Source organism: Varanus komodoensis, unplaced genomic scaffold (assembly GCF_004798865.1).
Source record: "Varanus komodoensis strain SLA01 unplaced genomic scaffold, ASM479886v1 scaffold16, whole genome shotgun sequence".
Taxonomy (NCBI): Eukaryota; Metazoa; Chordata; class Lepidosauria; order Squamata; family Varanidae; genus Varanus; species Varanus komodoensis.
The window spans coordinates 10,844,790-10,865,544 of NW_025335468.1; the positions used below are offsets into that span (position 1 = coordinate 10,844,790).

General features: G+C 42.3%; 1 protein-coding gene across 3 annotated transcripts in view; it reads left to right on the forward strand.

Moving 5' to 3' along the window:
• The first annotated feature begins 621 nt into the window (after window positions 1-621).
• SERGEF (secretion regulating guanine nucleotide exchange factor) overlaps window positions 622-20,755 on the forward strand; it is a 116,934-nt gene continuing 96,800 nt past the window's right edge. For all 3 annotated transcript variants that reach the window (XR_006414290.1, XM_044425908.1, XM_044425909.1), the window contains exons 1-8: window positions 622-666; window positions 2,777-2,915; window positions 3,999-4,154; window positions 5,756-5,850; window positions 6,628-6,688; window positions 8,156-8,269; window positions 10,936-10,998; window positions 11,846-12,004. Coding sequence is in view for 2 of the 3 variants with exons in the window: in XM_044425908.1 (XP_044281843.1) it covers window positions 622-666; window positions 2,777-2,915; window positions 3,999-4,154; window positions 5,756-5,850; window positions 6,628-6,688; window positions 8,156-8,269; window positions 10,936-10,998; window positions 11,846-12,004 (832 nt within the window). In the remaining variant the exon portion in view is untranslated. The remainder of the gene's footprint in view (window positions 667-2,776; window positions 2,916-3,998; window positions 4,155-5,755; window positions 5,851-6,627; window positions 6,689-8,155; window positions 8,270-10,935; window positions 10,999-11,845; window positions 12,005-20,755) is intronic.

Here is a 20,755-nt window from a genome sequence, read left to right on the forward strand (position 1 = left end):
ATACACACAGTTTACGCAAAACCAACTCACTACGAATGGGAGTGAAAGCTGGACAGTGACGAGAGCTGGCAGGAAGAAAATAGATGCCTTTGAAACATGGTGCTGGAGGAGTTTTTCAAATACCCTGGACCGACAGAAAGCTGGGTCCTAGATCATATCAAGCCCAGGTTTTCCCCAGAAGCAAAAATGACACAACTGAGGCTGCCAGATTTCGCACAGAACATGAAAAGGCACGACTGGAGAAGGCGATCGTGCCAGGGCACGTCGAAAGCAGTAGAAAAGGGAGCGCGAATAAGCGATGGGCTGACTCCATAAAGGAAGGCACAGCCTTGATTTTTGCACAGCTAAGCAGGGCTGTCCTGGACAGGCCAATCTGGCGCATTTCATTCACAGGCGTCGCCGTTAGACGGAGATGACTTGACGGCACAGAACGGCAACGAGCAGCCACAAGTGCAGCGGCGCCACCTCCGCTGCTTCTGGTTAAGCACAGATTAAGTGCGCCGTTCTTTCCCCGCGCCCCAGTCTCCGCGAGAAGCACGGCCACCGAGGAGGCAGGAGCGCCGCCTACGGCTGCGGGCGCGGGAGGGCGCTTCCGCGGGAGGCCCCGCCCGCTCGGTGACGATGGCCGGCTCCGGCGAGGCGGCGGCACACGCGCTGTTCGCTTGGGTAGGTGCCAACCTTGCCGCGGCCCCGGGGAGGACGGAAGCGGCGGTCAGGCGGCCCCGGGAAGGAACAGGCAGGGCCGGGTGGGGAGCCACTGGTCTGCTGCGGTCCCCTGCCCCATCAGCCGTGGCGCTGCTGCATTTCCCGATTATCCGCCGTCGGAGGGAGCCCTGTGTAGATCCTTGCCGCCTCCTCCCGCCCCCCGCCTTCTTGTGCAGATAAACCTGAAACACTTCCTACATCTGAGCTGGTGGGCTGCAAAAACCTATAAAGGTGCTCTAAGGCGCCACAAGTCTCTCGTTTCTTCCAAATGGCTTTTCATCAGCACAGCCCATTTTGAAGGCGAATATCGCTCTCCACCCGTTCTGGTCTCTCTGCTATTTGCAAGTGTTCTGAAGCTTGAGCCACAGTGCTAATCGGTCTTCTGTGTTAATACCGTAAAAAAGAAAAGAAAAGATGCAGGCTTTGTTTATTTAACAGTAGTGCACCAACAGGTGACGCTTCCTTCTGCAGTGGAATCCCTATGCCAGGATAGGCCTATAAGGCATTCCAGATTTTCGTAAATGGATCCTCAGAGCCCTGTCGTGCTGCTTTTTATAAAGTGCGAAGCTCTCCGCAGAAAAGGGGTTGCAACGCAGCTCGAAAGGTGGAGCAAATCCTACAATTACCTTCATTTTAATCCAGAATTCCCTCAGGAGTTCTGAAGAGCCTCATGCACAGAACTTCTGGGATGCCCCTGTTAGGGCTTGTTCACATGGTTTGGGTGCCTCATTTTGAGAGACGGACGGGATTCGGATTTTTTTCCATCCAACTCAATATACAGTCCAGGCTTGTGCTGCTATCTGCTGGTCAGAAATGACACAGGCTCCACGTGTTATTGGGATTGTTATCTAGTAGTGTCTGATGAATGTGAGTTAGATGTTTTTGTTTTTATTATTACGTCTTAAATTCTAAGACTAACCCCTGGGACTTAAAAAATATGGGAAATTTTGTGGCAGAGAACTTGCAACTGGACAAGAGTCTAATGCTGGAAACAACAGATGGCAGAAGAAGAAGGGGATGGCAGAGAATGAGGTGGCTAGATGGAGTCACTGAAGCAGTCAGCATGAGCTTAGGTGGACTCCGGGGGATGGTGGAGGACAGGAAGGCCTGGAGGAATGTTGTCCATGGGGTCGCGATGGGTCGGACACGACTTTCCGACTAACAACAACATCCTCCCCCAATTTGTTCTATCTAGACTGCAGAAGGGTGGTACTGGCTGGTAATATTATACATCTTACTGGAAGATGAACAAGTGGATACAGTCCTCATGATGTGACTTGCATTATTATGTCTTGTAATAGTGTGTTTTGAGACAATATGGGAATAGCATCTAACAGGTTCTGGGCCCTGTATTTGTATTTGATACATGGCCTATTCTCACTGGTAAGCATCAGTTTCAGATTAGCAGGTTGTCTGTAAGTGGACTAACCTACCAGTGAGAAGACAATATTATCTACATGGCCAAGACTGCTGTTACTCTGTAATATATAAAGATAGTTAATTGTGAAAAATGTCCCATCAGCCAGGGAAGGCATGAATGAAAAGATAAGCCTTTAATATGTGCCTAAGACATGACACAGTTGGCCTCTTCAACATACGAAGGAGGGGTGCATTCTGCAGTTTGGGTGTCACCATGGAGAAGGTCTCTTTCTAAGGTGCTGCCAGACAGCAAATGTCAAATGCTGTACTGTTTTTTACAGTAGTTGCTGTTCATGCCCTTCAATTCTGATGGGCTCTCCAAAAGGGATAGCACCATGTTGACCTATCCTAAAACATAAACTTGTTGTAAACCCTTTCCTAGCAAGCAATAATTGAAACAGAAAGCCAGTGTAGTGAATAGCGGATAAAGTTTCGTGCTTATAATGGCTTACCTTTGAATTCCTAAATAACAATGAAGATCACTGGATGGCCTAACCTGACTCATAAAGTTAGGATTAAATGAGATCAAGTAGATAAGCAGAAAACTATGATTCATAATGCCCTGGAAATCCTTGAAAACTGCAAATCCTTGAATGAGCAATGTTTTTCTCAATCAGTGTATCTTTATTTGTGCCTCACCCCCAACATATAGGGAGCGAACAGCTATGGACAGCTTGGTCTTGGCCATAAAGAAGATGTATTCCTGCCCACGTCTCTGCAGCAATTTCTTTGTAATCAGACCAACATCAAAAGCATTGCTGGAGGAGGTGGACATTCTGTTGTTCTTACCGGTAAGAACTCAGTGTCAGTGTTTCTACCCATTGCAATGTCTGGCATCTTTGCAAATTTAATTTTTTAAGTCGCTTGAGTGCCATACTACTATCTTGTGAGATATAAGGGTTTCATAAAAATTGCAGTCTTCATTTTCCCTTAAACAGAATTGTTGGAATGCTATTTTTTGTCATCAACCAATACATGCAAGTTTGAAATGAAGTTACCTATAAACCTGCTAGAACAGATCACCACTCTGTTTAATTAAATGATATGGCCACATCTGGATGCCTGGGGAAATTTTTAGCAAGTCATTAAGCGTGCAATCATATGCATGTTTAGATAGAAAAATGGCCTACAATTCCCTACATTCTTCAGCCAGCATGGGAGTTGTAAAAAATGCATAGAATTGCATTTAATAGCATTTTTAATTGTCCATTCCTAGCTGTTGCCAGTTTAATGGGTATAAAACATATTTTCTTTTCTTACGGAGCTGAGGAGCTATTCAGCAACTCGGGGAATGGTAATCCATACAAATCTGTGGAAGACATTCTGGAATCAGAAATGCTTAGGCAGCACATACAGTGCCCCACAGCTTGCAAATGGTGGGGTAGCACCTATGATCGCCTCCAGTCTGTTCAGTACAGAGCCTGTTTGCTTTCAGGTATACAGGGAACTGCCAGATTGGCACTCAGACAATTGTCTCAGGGACACTTCAGTGGAGTTGCATGGCTTGTCAGTCTTAATGGGGCTATCTTTTGTGAAGAGCTTCATCCAGTCTTACGGGATGGACTGAGCAGTGCTTGGTACCCAGTTACTGAATTTAAATACTAGCAGGGTTAGGACAATTAACTTATGTAGACCTCCAGATGATGGTGGACTACAGCTTCTGAAATGGAATTCAGCAACATCTAAAGCGCCACAGGTTCTCCACCTTTGTAGAAGGAGAGGAGAGGACTATGTGAACATGAAAGTACAAATGTGAACATAGACAAATAAGAATTTTAGGATCTTAATGTGCAAGTCATTATTGAGTCAAAAATGTACAGGGCTATATTTTGCTTCTGTTGTATGTGTGCTGATAGTGCTTGTTCATTTTGCAGAAACTGGAGAACTCTTTCTATGTGGCCAAAATAATGATGGGCAGTTGGGACTTGGTCACACTGAAGACGTGATGCACTTTACCTTATGTACTTCTCTGACTGGTTGTCCTGTCATGCAAGTTGCCTGTGGTTGGGACTTTACAATCATACTTGCTGGTAAGGACGTATGAAAAGATCTGCTGGGTCAGAGCAAATGCCTGTCCAGCATTCTGGTCCAACAGTGGCTAACCAGATGTCTCTTGGACAGCCTACAACCAGGACTTGAGTCCAGATGAGTAGGGCTGGACAAATCTGTATATTTTGGTTTTTCCTTCTTTAGCGTTTTTCAAGTCTTACATTCTGAACTCTGAAATTAAAAAAAAAAAAAGTTTGCATGAAAATGCATAAATATTTCTGTACATGCATTTTGTACATAATTTTGCCTAATATAAATATTTTTGGAAGTGTGTTTTCATGTAATACAGTTGCACATGGTATTTTCATGGTATACAAATTTCTGTGTGCATTTTCTTGTGGAGTGTTTTACTTGAAAAAATAATACTAAATAAATAAGAATAATCTTCCTTCTAGTATATGCACTTGTTGATTGGAAAACTCAAGTATAAAATTTGGGAAGATTTTAGTCTGCGTATTGGTTTGAAAATGTAAAGTTAGGTAATTTTGCATTGAAATACGAACCAAATAAATTTCTCCCCTACCCCTAATTTAGAGGCATACTGCCTCTGATACTGGAGGCAGCTTATAGCTCTCTGGGCTAATAAGCATTGCTCGCTTAGCCTCCATGAATATGTCCAGTCCATTTTCAAAGCAGTCTTAGTTTTAATCCCTCTTTGTTGTTATATTTATATCTATCCATTTCTATCTATCTATTTTTCAATTTATATCCTGCCTTTTTCCTCAAAGGGCTCAAGGCAGCTTACATTAATCTCCTCCTCCATCTTATCCCCACAACAACAACCCTGTGAGGTAGGTTGGGCTGAGAGGCTGTGACTGGCCCAATGTCACCCAGCTGGCTCCATGGCCGAGTGAGGACTAGAACCCAGATCGTCTGAGTCCCAGTCCCATGCTTTTAACCACTACACCACACTATCGCACCTATCCCACCTATTTTCCTATTGAAAGGAACCCAAGGCAGCCTACCAAGTCCTCATCTTCTCCATTTTATTTTCACAACAACCCTGTGAGGTAGGTTTGTCTCAGTGACTAGTCCAGAGTTACCTAGTGAACTTCATGGTCATCTGGAGAGTCTGCCTGTATCGCCCAAGTCCTAGTCCAGCATTCTAACCAGTTTGCCATCACTGTATCCTAGATCTGTCACTAGGGCTAAAACAAACATATAATAAAAGTACCAAGCTCTGAAAAGACCTCCCAAAATACCCAATAGCTTTACAGAGTTCTATAAGTAAAATAAAAAGGATGCAAATAAGTGGGTGTTTGGCAGTTTTTCTGGGTTTAACTAAGTGTTGCTATAATATAATGGTTAAGAAAATAAGCTTGGAATAAACACTCTTGCTTTGCACTCATCAGGTGTCTATTGCATCATGGGGCACAATTTAACAAATGTCACATGCAACAAATCCATACAATAAGTGGGTCTTTCTTAAATTAGTAACACTTGTAGTAGTCCATTTCTTTGCATTCAGTGGAATGTAGAATGTGATTGGGGTTTGTTGCCTCTTACTAGCTGTTCCTAATGCCTTAGATTGGAACATGAGGTAAACAATGAAATTGTTGCAGTCCACTGGTCTGTCTTGCAGAAAATGGCCAAGTGTTCTCTTGTGGATCGAATTCTTTTGGACAATTGGGAGTTCCTCACACTTCTGGAAGATGTACTGCTCCAGGGAGGATTGAGGTAAAGTGTTTTATAAATTGGTGCTGTTCCCTTACCCATTATGGTAGAAAAGACGTGTTTTTACTGTTATTAAAAAAACCGAAATAGTTTCTTTTCCAAGCCACTTCAGTGTAGAGCTCTGGGATGTACTGGTTTTGTTAAATCAATTCCATCTGTGTTTCTCAGATTGGCAGGAACCTTTTGTTCCATCATCTGCTCACTGAATGGGATTTATTTTCCATTTCCAAACTTGAGCTTTTCTGTATTTATGTGCAAATTTGTACTTCCAAAAATGTGCAACCCCCATGTGTATTTTTGCCTATAGGAGAAAGTGCACATTTTTGGTTGGGTGGGTTTTATTATTTTTGTATTTTTTCTACTACTGAATTTCTGGAGAGTAAAAAAACTGGTCTGTAAGTCTGTGGAATTTGTGTTACTGAAGAAGAAGCAGTGTACTGGGAAACTTGTGGTTGGATTCACAGAATGCTGCTGCATTTGAATCTGTTAAAGAGTTCTTTAATATCCTTAGTAAATCAGCCTTTTCCAAAGTGGTGCTCTGGACTTGATCTCCCATCAGTCTTACACAACATAGAATATTGAGAATTGTAGTCCAAAACATCTGGCAGGTACCAGGTACCAGGTCATCATTGTAGAACCTGATGTTAATTTGTCTCATGCATGTGCTACATGTTTTTAAACTGATCTTAATTTATTGAGCATTTATTGACTTACAAATAGAATTATTTTCAGTAGTCTTTCCCCAAGGTAATGAAAAGTGTGCTTTCCTTTATTTCATAGTCTTTACAGGACAGAGTGATAAATGTTGCTGCTGGACTGAGACATGCACTTGCTGTCTCTGGTGAGTTATGCCTTTGCCACTTTTTATCCTTTTTTTTTTAGTGAGAAACCAGTAATAACTATTTAAAAATGCTTTACCAGGTGAAAAGATGAATTTCTGTCTGCAGCAATAATTGCCACACGACGTCACGTAACAAGAAAGAATTCCTCTCCAGTTATTCATTAACCCTTCACTTTAATATATTTTAGAAACTTGCTTATTATCATTGGCCTTTATTTTATCCCATTGTAAAGTGTCCCAGATGTGGCCCAGTGAACGTTTAAAAGGAATCTGTAGTAGGTGTAGTAATAGTATTAGCAATAGTGATATGGATTTTACATTAGGACTGTAAAACTGTACAACTAAGGTACAATTTTATTCAGCAAAGGCCTATAACTCCCAGCATGCTCCAGGCAGCACACGCTTCTTGTAGGCCTTTGTTCTGTTTAAACTTGCATAGGTTTGTACCCCTAGTGTCTTACCTTTCAAATAAAAACCCTGGAAATAAATATGATTCTGCTCCCTCTGATACAGTCTGGGACAATGAGGAATGTGGCCCCTTGTACCTTTGTTCAGGTTAGAGAGTTGGATCATATCGTGCCAATTCTGTACCACCTGCACCGGTTGCCAGTCTATTTCCAAGCCTAATTCAAAGTGATGCTTTTGTCCTCACTTTGTTCTGAGGCCTTCCTTACACCAGGCATTCACTGCATGCTCATGGCCCCTCAATCATGCTTGTGGCTCCTTTACACTGCATTATCCTCCAGGGCTTTTCTTGTGCTTTCTGGACCTTTTTGTGGCTTCTTTAGGGGGAGGACAGTCAGCTATTATTTCTTACTGAGCTAGGAAGTACTGCAAAATATTGGGCTAATTCTTACAGTTGTGCCACCCTGCTGTGTAATACAACACAGAGGATGGCAGAGAAAGAAACTTTGCTCTCAAAAACCCATGTATAAAGGACATGGTCTTCATCCTGCTAAGAAAATGGGAAAGGAATCCCCTGTAAAATGGCACATTAAATGCGTCATGTAGAGGAACCATAAGTGTTCTGGATCAAGTGTATTAAAAAGCCCACCTTCACCCATATGAATCTGTCCATGCCTTAAGATAATCTTTGGGGGCACTATCTATTCACCTTTCAGTATGATCAGTAGTAGCCCCCAGCCTACAGAACTCCTTTCTGACAGATGGTTGCTTTGGCTTACCTTTATCTTATCTACACATAACTTTATCTTATGTGTATTCTAAAGAACGGGACATTTGAAGTGACCCAGAATTGGATACTAATATATTCTATTTGGGTTCTTGGGGTTGTTTTTTTTTTACTGTTAAACTGTTCTATTGTTGCAACATACAGTTTATTTTTCAAATTTAATGCGTCAAATAATACTACAATTATTGACATATTATTTTTAGTCTATTCTAGTCTATTCTGTTAATTGTTCACCTTAAACAATCAATTTCCTTTCGTATGGGCATACTGAAAAGAAAATGGTTCGGTGTTCCAGTGGGGAATTGGTATGGCATCTCAAGCAAAGCGGGCATCCCAAGGGGAAACAGTCCCATCCTTCTTGAGGTCAAAAGAGCCTTGCAAAGTAACAGGTTTGTTTTCTAAAAGTTATATTGTATTTCTGCTTGTAATGTGTTAGACATGGAACCTTCAAGGCATGGCGCTTTGCATGTATGCTGGGATCCACAAATGGCTTAGTGAGGAGCCATTACTTGTGTCTGTCCTCCAGTGCCACTGATGCTTTCCCGCCCAAGGCCTTTGCTGCCCAGTGCTGCTGTAACAGGATGTTTCCAACTCTATCATGCTGTGTGAGCCCAGCCCAAGCCCAAAACCGGGCCTCATGCCTGCACTTGGGGCTCCACGTTTTGCAGCAGGCACCACCCCAGTCCCATCTCCTACTGCATGATGGCTGTGTCAGAGGACAAAGCAGGATTCCCTTTGCCATGGATCCTTCCATGCCTCTTTGTTAGTAGAAGAGCAATTGGATGGGAGGTCTGATGGAACAGGGCATTCCAAGGTTTCTCTGTGGAGAACATCTAATTCCTGTTCCACTTTATTTTATTTTATTTTTGTGATATTTGTATGCCATCCTATTGCAAAAGCCTAAGGACAGCTTACATAAATAAAATACAAATGTCAATATAAATAAATTATAACAAAATACCAACATAAAATTCAACATAAACAAATCAACCCACTCTGGCTGCAGTTAAAAATATAATATTAAAAATACAATATTAAAGCTTATTAAAATATTGATGAAATAAAAAGGTCTTAACCTGGTGCAGAAAAACATATAATGATGGTACCAGGCAGACCTCTCTGGGGAGCACATTCCATAGGCAGGGCACCACCGCAGAGAAAGCCCTCCTCCGGGTACTTTGCCTCCTAATATCTCTCACAGAGGGTTCCCGGAGGAGGGCTTCTGCTGCCGATCTCAGGGGGCAGGAGGGCAAATAGGGAAGAAGGCGTTCCTTTAGGTATCCAGGTCCCAAGCCGTTTAGGGCTTTATAGGTAATAACCAGCACCTATATAGAAACTGCGCCCTGCAGAGTAAACAGAAAAATCCATTTATTAGCATTGTTCAAAGCACCCTTTCCCAATGGCCGTGCTGGCTGGGAATTAAGGGAGCTGGAGTCCCATGGATTTGAAGGGCAGCAAGGTGGGGAAGGCTGGTGTAAAGTATAAACCCAGATATCAGTCAATTAATCCACCAGTCAGTCAGAGCTCATAATAATAGATATGGGAGAATAAAATACAAAACTGTTGCTTGATTTACAGGAATTAAATTGTAAAAAGTCATCAGACTCATAGAATCAGAGAATAGCAGAGTTGGAATAGAAAAAAATTGTATGCATTTTTGAGTGAAGAACTCTTGTAAAATCAAGGAAGTGTGAATTTTGATGGATGGCTGAATTTTGCTTTGCATATTGGTCTGAAATTGCAGCATTAGGGGTACAGTCTTACTGGGGTGCCTGTAAACCCCAAAACGTAGAGACAGAATGGGAGAAGTGGCAAAGGCAATCCCACCTCTCTGTCCCCTGTCCTTCATTTTTGCCAGAGAGGCTTTTGGCTGGTCCAGCTTGGGGGTCCCAGAGCAGGAGGGAAGGAGGCTGGAACGGTTTCAAGAGAGCTTGTATCCTGGTCACCCCAGTCTCCTCCCCTGCCTCCCCACTGGAACTGCTCTCTGAGGTCACTTTCCCAACCTCAGGAAGCAGATGGTACTTTTCTTTCTGTGCTGGCTGCAAGGGATCAGGGGAGCGGCCTGGAGCTCCAGCTATTAGTTCCAGGGTTGGCACACTGACTTGGACCTTAGGGCTCCAAATCCAAACTATCCTGTGGCCCTACAGGCAATATCTAGGGGCTGCAGGATTGTTCCTTAGTAAATTTGCGTCAGAATGTGAATTTCTCACCAAATCAAGTTTGGCAATATGAATTTATTCTTATGGCTGGTAAACCAAAATATGTCACATTTTAGATTCAGATTTGGGAAGCAGTCTGATGGCTTCTCATGTACTTCCATTGCTATGTTAGACATTTGGCAAATAATGCTTGGAAACTCTGTCACTTGGCATGACTAGTGAAGTGGATGTAACATCATAGTTATGGCTTTGCACGCCTTCCAGTGGTTATTTCAGCAAGCGCAGCAAACGCCTGCAAAGCTGGCAGCATGATATGCAAGTGATTTCCTCCTCCTACATTTTCCTTTTCTGAATGCAAAAAAGTGTTTAATCAAAATGCCTTTTAGATTGTCCTTATTAGGAGTCTGCACAATAACGATGCTTCTTAGCTCATCTGTGCCCTCTTCTCTACACTTGACTACACCTTCTTCTCTCCTTGTGGCTATGCATACCACTCCAGTAACCTCAACAGCCATTCTACTTTTATTGAAAGCTCTGCTATGTGCTAAATTTTCTTTTAAATAGCTCAGTTGCACATAGATGAGCTCTGATCTATAAAATTAACAAAATCCAAGTAGCTTCCTTCCTTGCAGATCCTGCATTTGCATCTTTCTTTTTTCACTGTTCTCTTCTTATGCACCAGTGTGTTGTGATTTTCTGGATTGCAACATGCCACAGTGAAATGAATTATGATTCTTATTATTACTACTACTACTATTATTAATTTTATTTCTATACCACCCCATAGTCAAAGCCATCTGGGTTATGTACAGCAACTCTCTATTCCTAAAGAAATATAATGGATTATATCTCTCTTCATCAAATGAAATATAATGGAATATATTATGGATTATTAGGTCTAGAAAACACCAAAGTGAAGAGTGTCACTTCTGGCTCATACCATGTTGTCTCACTCACTGGTAAGTTTCTCTGTGTGCTCCCTTCTTTGTTTGGTTGAAATATGCATGGCATTCCATCTTTGGACATAGTTCAACTTACCTGTGAAATGTGTATGTCGTGTGCGGTTCAGTATTCATATTTAATACAAGTGTATCTTGCAACACATACTTCCTATTCCCACCTTCTTTAACAGATTAGGATATTCTTTTAAACTTTTGGAATATGAAAGAGCTTTTGAAAAAAGCTATGTTTAGCTTCTTTCCCTGAAACTCTATATCCATTTCCTTAGCTTTTCTCCCATTGCACAATTTTAATAAAGATGGGGAAGCCACTTTGGCTCATTTAAATCAGCAAATTTTGTGTAGTGCTATGTTTATTTGTTGTATTTACCTTTTCAGAAGTTTTGCGAAGAGCTAAGCTGCAGCCCTGCACAATTGTGTACCTCTGGTTATAGCCAGTGCTGTCTTTGCACTACTGGGAAGCATTTCTGCTCCTGGTTTTCAGTGTTAGTGCAACCCTGCACTCCCCATATCTACCGTGCAGTCCCTACAGCTGTTTCTGTGGGTTGAGTATGAGAATAGTATTGGGAGATGCTGCAAGTGTGAGAAATGGGTGTCCTGCCTTGTGTGACCAGAAATGCTCCCCAGGAGCATCACACCACTGTGGAATGCTGCGCATTGCAACTTAGCCTCCTGTTCCTTTGCGATACCTGAATTGCAATTTAATTATTTTTTAAAAATTGATTTTTTTAAAAAACATTCATCTGTGTCATATCCAAAGACAGGAAATGCAAAAAAGAACATTGACATTTAATGCCTATCAAGACACTTTCTGTGCCCTTTCTTAACACTTTCCTTTCCTTCTAAGATGATGGAGAGTTGTACGTTTGGGGGAGCAACAAAAACAAGCAGCTGGTGAGCAAAGCTGGCTTTGTGTTGAAACCCCTGAAGTTAGAAGCTCAGTATTTTGGGGGTGAAAAGGTCAAAAGAATCTGGAATGGATGGACCCATATGATCGCACAAACAGGTAGGACATAAAAGTAGGACAACTAAACATTCATTTACTTTATTGAAATTCTTATTTATAAAAAGGTGCATTCAGGCATCTTCACATTGTGCTGTGTGGAAGGTGTGGCAATATCCTGTCACTGAAAATGCAAGTTATGAATTGGACTTTAGGACTCAGCTGTGTGAGTTTTCAGAGACCCTAGCTTGTTGCGGTGTCCTGATGCAGGAGAAGAATCCAAGATAGGGCGAGGGAGGAGGAGGAAAGTCAGCTTAAAAGTGATTTTGAATGGTGTTGTGTCCTTGGTTTGTGATGGACAATTTCCCAAGGGAATGTGGGATATTTTACATAATGCTGTTGGATCATCTCAGAAAATTACAGTTTAGTGTATCCTTTTCAGAATCCCTGACCATTTGTCATGCTTGCTGGGGCTGATAAAAATTGAAATACTGAAAAGGGGCATCCCTTTGGGGAATAATTTAGTTTTCTGGATATTCTTTCTCCTCCGGTGTAGCTGAGAGGAGGTGACTGGAAGCATTTGCCACTCCTTTTGCTTAACTTTTTGTTACGGTTGTGCCCATAACTTAATTGTGGTGCATCATAGATCTTTCCTATATGTAAAGGCTAATTGCCTTTCAAGGGTTTCTGATCTCATGCATAGAATACTTTGCCTACAGAGTTCTTCATACCAGGGCCTTTTTGCAGCATTCGATCAATGTACATGGGGATGGCAAAATAATGTACTAAAAGGCATGAATTAGTGGCATTCCGTAAGAGAATCAAAGAACCTGCCACGGAACTTGGGAAGCTTGGATGTAGGGCTGGGGAAGAGCCCTGTATGGGACTCTGGAAAGCCACTGCTAGATAGACTAGGGGTCTGACTTGGAGCAGCATTTTTTATCCCGTGCCCTAGTATTGCTGTGGCCAAGGCATAATAATCCTTTAGGCTGTGTTCTGTAAAGTCCAATCATGTATAAACCGTGTAGCCTTCTAGTACTTCAAAGACGAACAGGTGTGCTCCTCTTTAAGGCTCCACAAAACTCTTTGACCTGGTTTGCCTGACCACTGCAGCCCCCCCCCCGGGGGGGGGCTTATTAGCCACAGGGGCTTGCCACACCCACAGGCGCCAGGCTCCCAAACCTAGTCTTCTCTGCTTCAACTTCTGGTGTCACCCAAGCCAGTGAGGGTAACTTTTTGTAACTAACTGCCCTACATCAGACCATATGTTTTGGGCAGCTTGCTAACCATTCCAACAAGCCACCTGTGCCAGGTTTGGGTGACCTGAGAAGCTGTGCCTGGTGGGCATTTGTGCCAATCAGCTGGAATGCAAACAGCAAGTGCAATATGATTACCAAGCCCTGTGGCTTTGTAGCCACCCTGTGATGCTGTGAACTGGGCTTCTGTTTCAGGGAAAGAATGGCAAGAGTGGCCACCTCTCTGTCATGTGTACTGGAATGTGTAGCTTCTTTTGCAGTTATCCTTACAGGCTGCATTATCAAAAGTACTAACGGATTGCATAACCTAAGCTGAAAGTTGCTGCTTGTAGCTGCTATTTATTATGAAGATGGGACTAGGTTCTGTAATGCACCAGATGTAAATTAGGTTACATAAGGAGAGCACAGAAGTTCTTTGACTGAAGGGAGCCCTAAATATAGCAGGAGGGTGGTGAGGAACAGCAGAATGAGCATCTTAAGCCTCACAAAAGGTGAGTCATCCTCAGTTCAGAACAAGTGCCTTCCTCCTTAAACTGGCATGGCCGATAACAAAGGCAGCCTTAATGAAGAAAGTGTATTTGTCTCGGTCTCTTCTGAATAAATGTGCTAATCTGTCAAGTACCATCAACTCAAATTACCATAAAAAGGGTAAATAAATTCTCCATACAACAAAGATTTACAAGCTCCTTCCCCTGAAAGTTGGTATTAAAATTGCACACGCTTACAATGCCATTTTCTACTGCGGCAAAAATCCAACTGGAGCTGTAAAACATCCCAGAAGAAAAATGCATAATGAAACCACTGGGGGAATGTTGCTGTGTAGCATCCTGGTTTTCCAACAAAATCATACCTGAATTTCAACTTGTTTGGAAGCCCTTTAGCAGCACTTCACAGACCTTTTCCTGTGCAGAGCGTCCCATCTGGGTCAGGACTGCAGTGGAGGCAAAGGGTTAACCCTCCCGTGCCTTACTTCTCAGGTCCTGATCTGAATTTGGCCACCCACACTGGCAATTTGTGAGAACAAATCTGTGCTTCAGGGCAGAAGTTAAGTGATTAAAAGCACCTGCAATTTGTCCAACAGGAAAGAACTTCACATGTTAGGTGCCCCTCCCCACTTTCAAGGGTTCCATAGCAGAATCGGAGGTTTCATTGTGTCCTACATATTTTAAGTGAGTGAGGATTCGCTTTTGCTCTTGCTGCTTTTGAGCTGTTTAGTCAGAACACTTTCAGCCCCCATGTAAATATTCTAGGCAATGTTCCCAGAAAAGGAAACACATATTAAGAGAAGCTTAAGACTACCAGTGAGCTAAATTAAATTGTTGGAGTTGCAAGAATTCAGAAATGGTTAATTGCATGCCTCATGCTAATTTTGTTAGAAATACAAAAATGATGTTCCTTATTACTGCATATTGAAGGATGCAACATCATAGCCAATGGCTCAATCTTATACATGAGTCATTATTAAGTTTCCATAAGTTTGTACAGAACTCCTGATTTAGAGCGCAAATCAGGAGATCTTCCTTCCTTACCTCAGTCATGAGCTATTTTTCATCCTTCTGCAATATTTATTGATTTATTTGTTTAATTAGTTATATCATGCCTTTTTTCCCTTTCAAGGAATTCAACCAAACCTTAATTTACAGGGTTGTCCTAAGGATCACTGAGGTAATACATTTAAAGCCCTTTGAACATTGAAAAAGGATCTAAATAAATGCTAAGTATTAATAACTCATTTAATGTGAAGTAAGAACTTAATCAAGAGATTGTTGCATGATAATCTCCTGGTAGGAGACTAACCTTCTGGAAGCAGAGGTATTTCTCCCCCACCTTTTACAGAAGTTGTTTTGAGAAGATGAAAAGGATGAGAGAGATAATTACATAGTTGTGTTTCCCCTCACTTTTGTCCTTGTTGAACTTCATGTGCAGATGGAGGCAGTGAGCACTTTTATAACTGCTTCCAATGGCACGCCACTCCTGCCTCCCTTCCCTCTCTCAGAGACTGTCCTTCTGCTCTCAGAGTACCTCCGAGGTGGGAAATAGGCTTAGTTGCAAATAGCATGATGTTAAATAATGATTACCATATGAAATGATATTATTTCCTTAGGTTTAAGTTCAATATTCTAATTGTTCAAAAAAACCCTTACTCCTACCTTCTTTCTCTGGTGTTTGCTGGCTTTTTAATTTTTTGAGCCTCGAGATACATTCTCTGCTTCCCTTGTCCAAATAATTTAGCAAGATCTAATTCAGGCAAAGCCTCTGTGGGGAAAAGTTGCATGCTAACACTCTCCTGTTTGACAATGTCATGCATATTACTCTTGGAGTGTGGTTGTTCTGTCAGCTGCATTAATGTTCCACAGAATAACCTTCTCTTTTAAAGCTTTAGGCATAAAAATATTATGTACAGCTGATTCAAATGCCTTTCTAAAGTTCACATAGGCTTATTACATTGGAAGGCCTGGACATCTGAGTCTAATTCATAGGTTGCCTATCTTTCAACTTGATTATCATTGGTTACTGATGAAGTATGAGCACTGAAGAAAAACACTGTTTTTTGAAGTCGCAAGATCTAAGACTTTTCTGCAGTGGTTTGGTTCTTAAGGTTTAGCTGTGTGTCCATGGCAAACTTACTTCGAACACCTCCTTGTACAGGCTACAGGATAGACTGAAGTCAAGCTAACAGGGTGATATCATCTGCATTCTTTTTGAAGGCGTGCCATATTTTCCCTTTCTTTGATATTTTTGTTTGACTTCTCACTGATCCATGTTAGTAGTAGACCTGAGACTTCTTCAGTTAGTTGCTCAAGTCCCTGAGGACCAGTAACAAGGATTAAACTTTTGAAAAGCAAATTGCAAATGTTTGAAGGTGGCATGATATAGTAGTTATAGGAGACATCGATTTTTCAATATCTGTTGGGAGACAAATTCTGCCAAATGTGGCCCTTCCAAAAAGGCTGCTAACATGGGTTGCTGATAATTTCCTCCTACAGAAAGTGGAGGAATGAACTAGAGGAACTGCTATCTTTGAGCTGATTCTAACCAACAGGGAAAACCTAGTGGACAGAGTGGCAATTACAGGAACTCTGGGTAAAAAAGAAGCAAGAGCCAGGTGTGGCCAAATATGCACCCTGGATTTTAGAAAAGCCAATTTTAATAAACTGAAAAACGATGAGTAAAGTTCCATGGCAAGTGATGCTAATGAGAAAAGGTGTCCATGGTCAGTGGGAGTAATAAAAAAAATCTAAATATCAATCAATTCCAGCAAGGCGAAAAAGTAGAAGACAACAGAAGAAGTCTGTGTGGTCTGCAAAAAGGGACATGTATAGGAAGTGGAAGGAAGGCTTGGCTACAGAGGCAGCATGGAATTGCAGGGATGGTCTCAGGAAGGCTAAAGCTAGGAAAGGATTGAGGTTAGTAAGGGATGCTAAAAGCAGCAAAAAAAACCAAACCTCCTTTAGATACATCCATGATAAAGGACAGAGGAAAGTAATGGTGGTTCAGCTACTAAGTGTAGATGACAAAATGATAACAGATGGCAGAGAAGAGGAAGAAGTGTTCAATTCCTACCTCGGCTCAGTCTTCACCCAAAAGAGGCTCTATGGCCTTACTGACAAAGGGGAAATATGAGTGAAGGAGCAGGATGGCAGCTGGAGACTGAGAGGCAAGTGGTCAAGGCTCCCCTAATTGAGTTGAGTGAGTTCAACTCTCGAGGGCCCGATGAACTGCATCCTAGAGTCATAAAGGAGCTGACAGAAGAACCACTATTATCTTTGCGAAACCATGGAGGGCGGGGGAAGCTTCAGATGACTGGAGATGGGCAAATGTTGTCCCTAGCTTCAAGAAAGGAAAGGAAGAAGAACCTGGGAACTACAGACCAGTCAGTTTGACATCAATCCCTGAGAAATTCTGGAGCAGATGATAAAGCAGTCAGTATGTAGACACCTTGAAAACAATGCAGGGGTTGCTAGAAGCCAACATCAATTTGTCAGGAACAAATCTTGCCAGACTAATCTAATTTCAGTTTTTTAATTGGAAAACCTCCCTGGTGAACTGTGGGAATGCTGAGGATATAATATATTTTGATTTCAGGAAAGCTTTAACAAAGTGCCCCATGATATCCTGATTAGGAAACTCACTAGAGGTGGGCTAGATGGAACAACTATCAGGTGGATCCATGCTTAGCTACAGAATTGAACTCAGAGTGCTTATCAGTGGCAGCTCCTCAAATTGGGGAGAGGTAGCAAGTGGGGTACCACAATGTTCAGTCCTGGGTGCACTGCTCTTCAACATTTTTATTACTGATTAGGTTGGGGAAGTGTGTGAAATGCTTACCAGATTTGCAGGTGACACAAAGCTGGGTGGATAGTTAATACCCTGGAAGACAGAAACAAAATTCCAAGTGATCTTGATAGGTTGGAGTGCTGAGCCAATTTTAATAGGGTCAAATGCCAGGTTCTGCACCTGGTATAAAGTAACCAAATGTATAATTACAAGATGAGGGATACTTGGCTCAATAATACTGCCAATGAGAAGGGTCTTGGAATTGTTGTAGATAACAACAATGTGATCTTCTGCAAAAAGGGCAGATGCTATTTTAGGCTGCATTAATAGTATCACTTCCAAATCCCAGGAAGTATTAGTTCCCCTTTACTGGTTAGGCCACATCTAGGGTACTGTGTCCAGTTCTGGACAAGATGCAAGTGAGCTGGAAAATGTTCAGAGGAGGGCAATAAGATTGGTCTAGGGACTGGAAGCAAACCCCTATGAGGATAGGTTGAAAGAATGGGGAATGTCTAACTTTGAGAAGAGAAGACTGAAGGGAGATAACATTCTTCAAGTACCTGAAAAGCTGTCACACAGAGGAAGGCCAGGATCTCTTCTGTCATCCCAGAGTGCAAGACACTGATTTATGGGCTCAAGTTAAAGAAAGCCAGATTCTGGCTGAACACTGGGAAGAATTTCTTGATTGTTAGGACAGTATGACGATGAAACCAATTACTTAGGGAGGGGGTTGTGGGATCTCCTACACTAGAGCATTTAAGGTGCAGCTGGACAGTCATCTGAGAGGGACGATTTAACTTGGGAGTCCTGCATTGAACAGGGACTGGCCACTGCCAGCTCTGCTATTCTATGTTTTTTATGTGGAGGAAATGCACACCAACACAACACAATTAGCAACTGTGGGTTGTTTCAGAGTAATTTGTTATGATGGCTGACCCTGACTTTTTCTCTTTTTTCTTTTTTAATTTTAGGATGCTTTCCATGAACAAGCCTTGCTGAGAACCCCTGGTGTGTTGTTGGGTTGCCCAGGATGGCTTGTTTACAGGGTGGTTTGTTTTGAAGCCTTTGTCAAGCAGGGTGACTTCATTGCTGGAAAGGGTTAGAGAGTTATTCACCAAGAGCTGTGAAAGCCCCTGTCACTCCTGGCTTTATTGTTACTCTCCCCAATCCCTAAAACCCTCCTCAATTCCTTATCACTGCCATCTGCCCCATGCACCAAAAATTTGGGAAGAAAGGACAGAACAAATGTCCCTGATACAGTGCAAGGTTTTTTTTCCCCAAGTGTTGGGCAAAGACACATATTTGAAAGCCCACTGCTATGAAATGTATTTAATGTCTGCACCCATTTTATTGCTCTGCCTTGAAGTTTGCATAGCTTTACCAGTTCCTATCACTGGTCTGTAACAGATATGCACACATAACAGGTGACTATGGAGACAAGTGGAAGGAAGCAGAAAGCACAGAGATGGGGCTGGAAGCAGCTGGTGTCTGCAGGAGAAAGAGATTTTCGGTGCAGGCATTTTTGTTAGTAAAAAGGATTACAACTAACAAGACAAGTGCTGAAGTGGTTGATGAAATTTACAAGAGGGTGATATTCTTCCTAAATAGCTGAAAGGCCTTCTTGCTCTCCTGTGGATTGTACAAGACCCTGGAAAGGAAAGTCTGTGAACACATTAGCACATTCATCAAAGTGCAGAAAAGTCTTTCTTTCTTGCCATCTGATGCAAGAGAGGAAGAATTCAGCTGCTCCAGCAGACCAGGAGCCAACGCAGGAACGCAGTAATGAGGGATGTTGCTGTAAGGGTGCCTGTGATATATGCCTGAAGCAGGGATGAGAGGGAAGCAACCCATGGCAAGCTGAAGTGCACCTGTTTGCCCGGAGTTATCCAGCAAAAAAAGCAACCAGCCAGGGCTTAGTGTGATGTGCGAAGTCCATCACTGTGTTCAGTTCTGCAACTCAGAACAAATTTCTGCGTTCATAATAGTTTAAGGGTTTTTTTTTTTTGCACTGGATTTTGTTGGATGGGTCTTGGGATTCCTAATAAAAACAAACCAAACTAGAGATTCCTCAAGCTTTGGGTCTTCTCACCCTCCACCTAGTAGGTTCTGCCACAGCAACTAGCATGAATTATACAAACAAGCCAGGCAAAAATGACATGAACTGGAAATGAACTGAAACAGAAATGGTAACTTCCTATTGTATTAAGGAGAGAACTTCAGAAAGCTTTAATGGGAATCTCACTGGAACTTCAGTGTAACTCACAGCACAGCTGCCATATGGAGTCATGTTATGTACAAAAATGGATGACTCATCCACTAAGTACGATTTATCTAAAGCACAGAAAAATAAGGATGGCATTATTACACGATGGCCATGGTCCATGCTGTCAGCTCTATGAGAGGACACAGCTTGTGTGCATGTGAGTGTGAGAAAGAGACACAACTGAGAAATAGAAACTTTCCACAGGCATGTTGAGCCCCACTCATAGTCTGATGTAGGACAGGGAATCTCTCTGAGCTGGAGAGCTAAACTCTGCTTGAGACAGCCTCTCCAATCGTGGGTTGGACTTGAACACAAAACACCAGAGCCAAAAATATAATTCATTAAACAAAAAATTCCAGCATACTATAGCTTAAACCTGGGTTCCAGTAGCCAGCCTTTAGGAAAAGCATGGGAAACCATGGTGGCACAAAAGCCAGGAGACTGCCCAGTGCTCAGGGCAATGGCTTTCTGGCGGACATAGGAGGGCTGGATTTGGTCCCTGGACCTCAGGTTCCCCACCCCAGAGTATGCATTGTGCCCTAAACTGCTACGGAAGTGTCACACATTTAGGAAATCTGTTCTGCGGTGGCCCTCGGTCTCCCACATTGCTGCTGCTTGTACGTGACTTTTGCCATGCTCTCGTATTTGCTCTGACAGCTGAGGCCATGCTAGACAGATGGAGTTAGGACTATGCAGGTATTCTCAGTGTACTTTAAAAGGCTTGCATTAAGTATGCTGCAGCTGTCTTTGTGCAGAGATTCCAGCTCTGGAGTGCTAGCAGTAGATGTCACGTAATTCAGGTCAGTCCTGTGGAACAGCTCTTAACTGATTTGTTTACTGTGCTGCTTTTTAGGGGCACCCTTAAAAACAGCATGGCATTTCTATTTTGAATGTAGGACAGAAAAATGTAAGTGTAAATTCTTTCTTTGCAGCTTTTGCCACATCCAACTAAAATAGTGCTTATAAAATATACATTTATGTCAGTGGCACTTGGGTTTCTCACACCAATCCAGCATG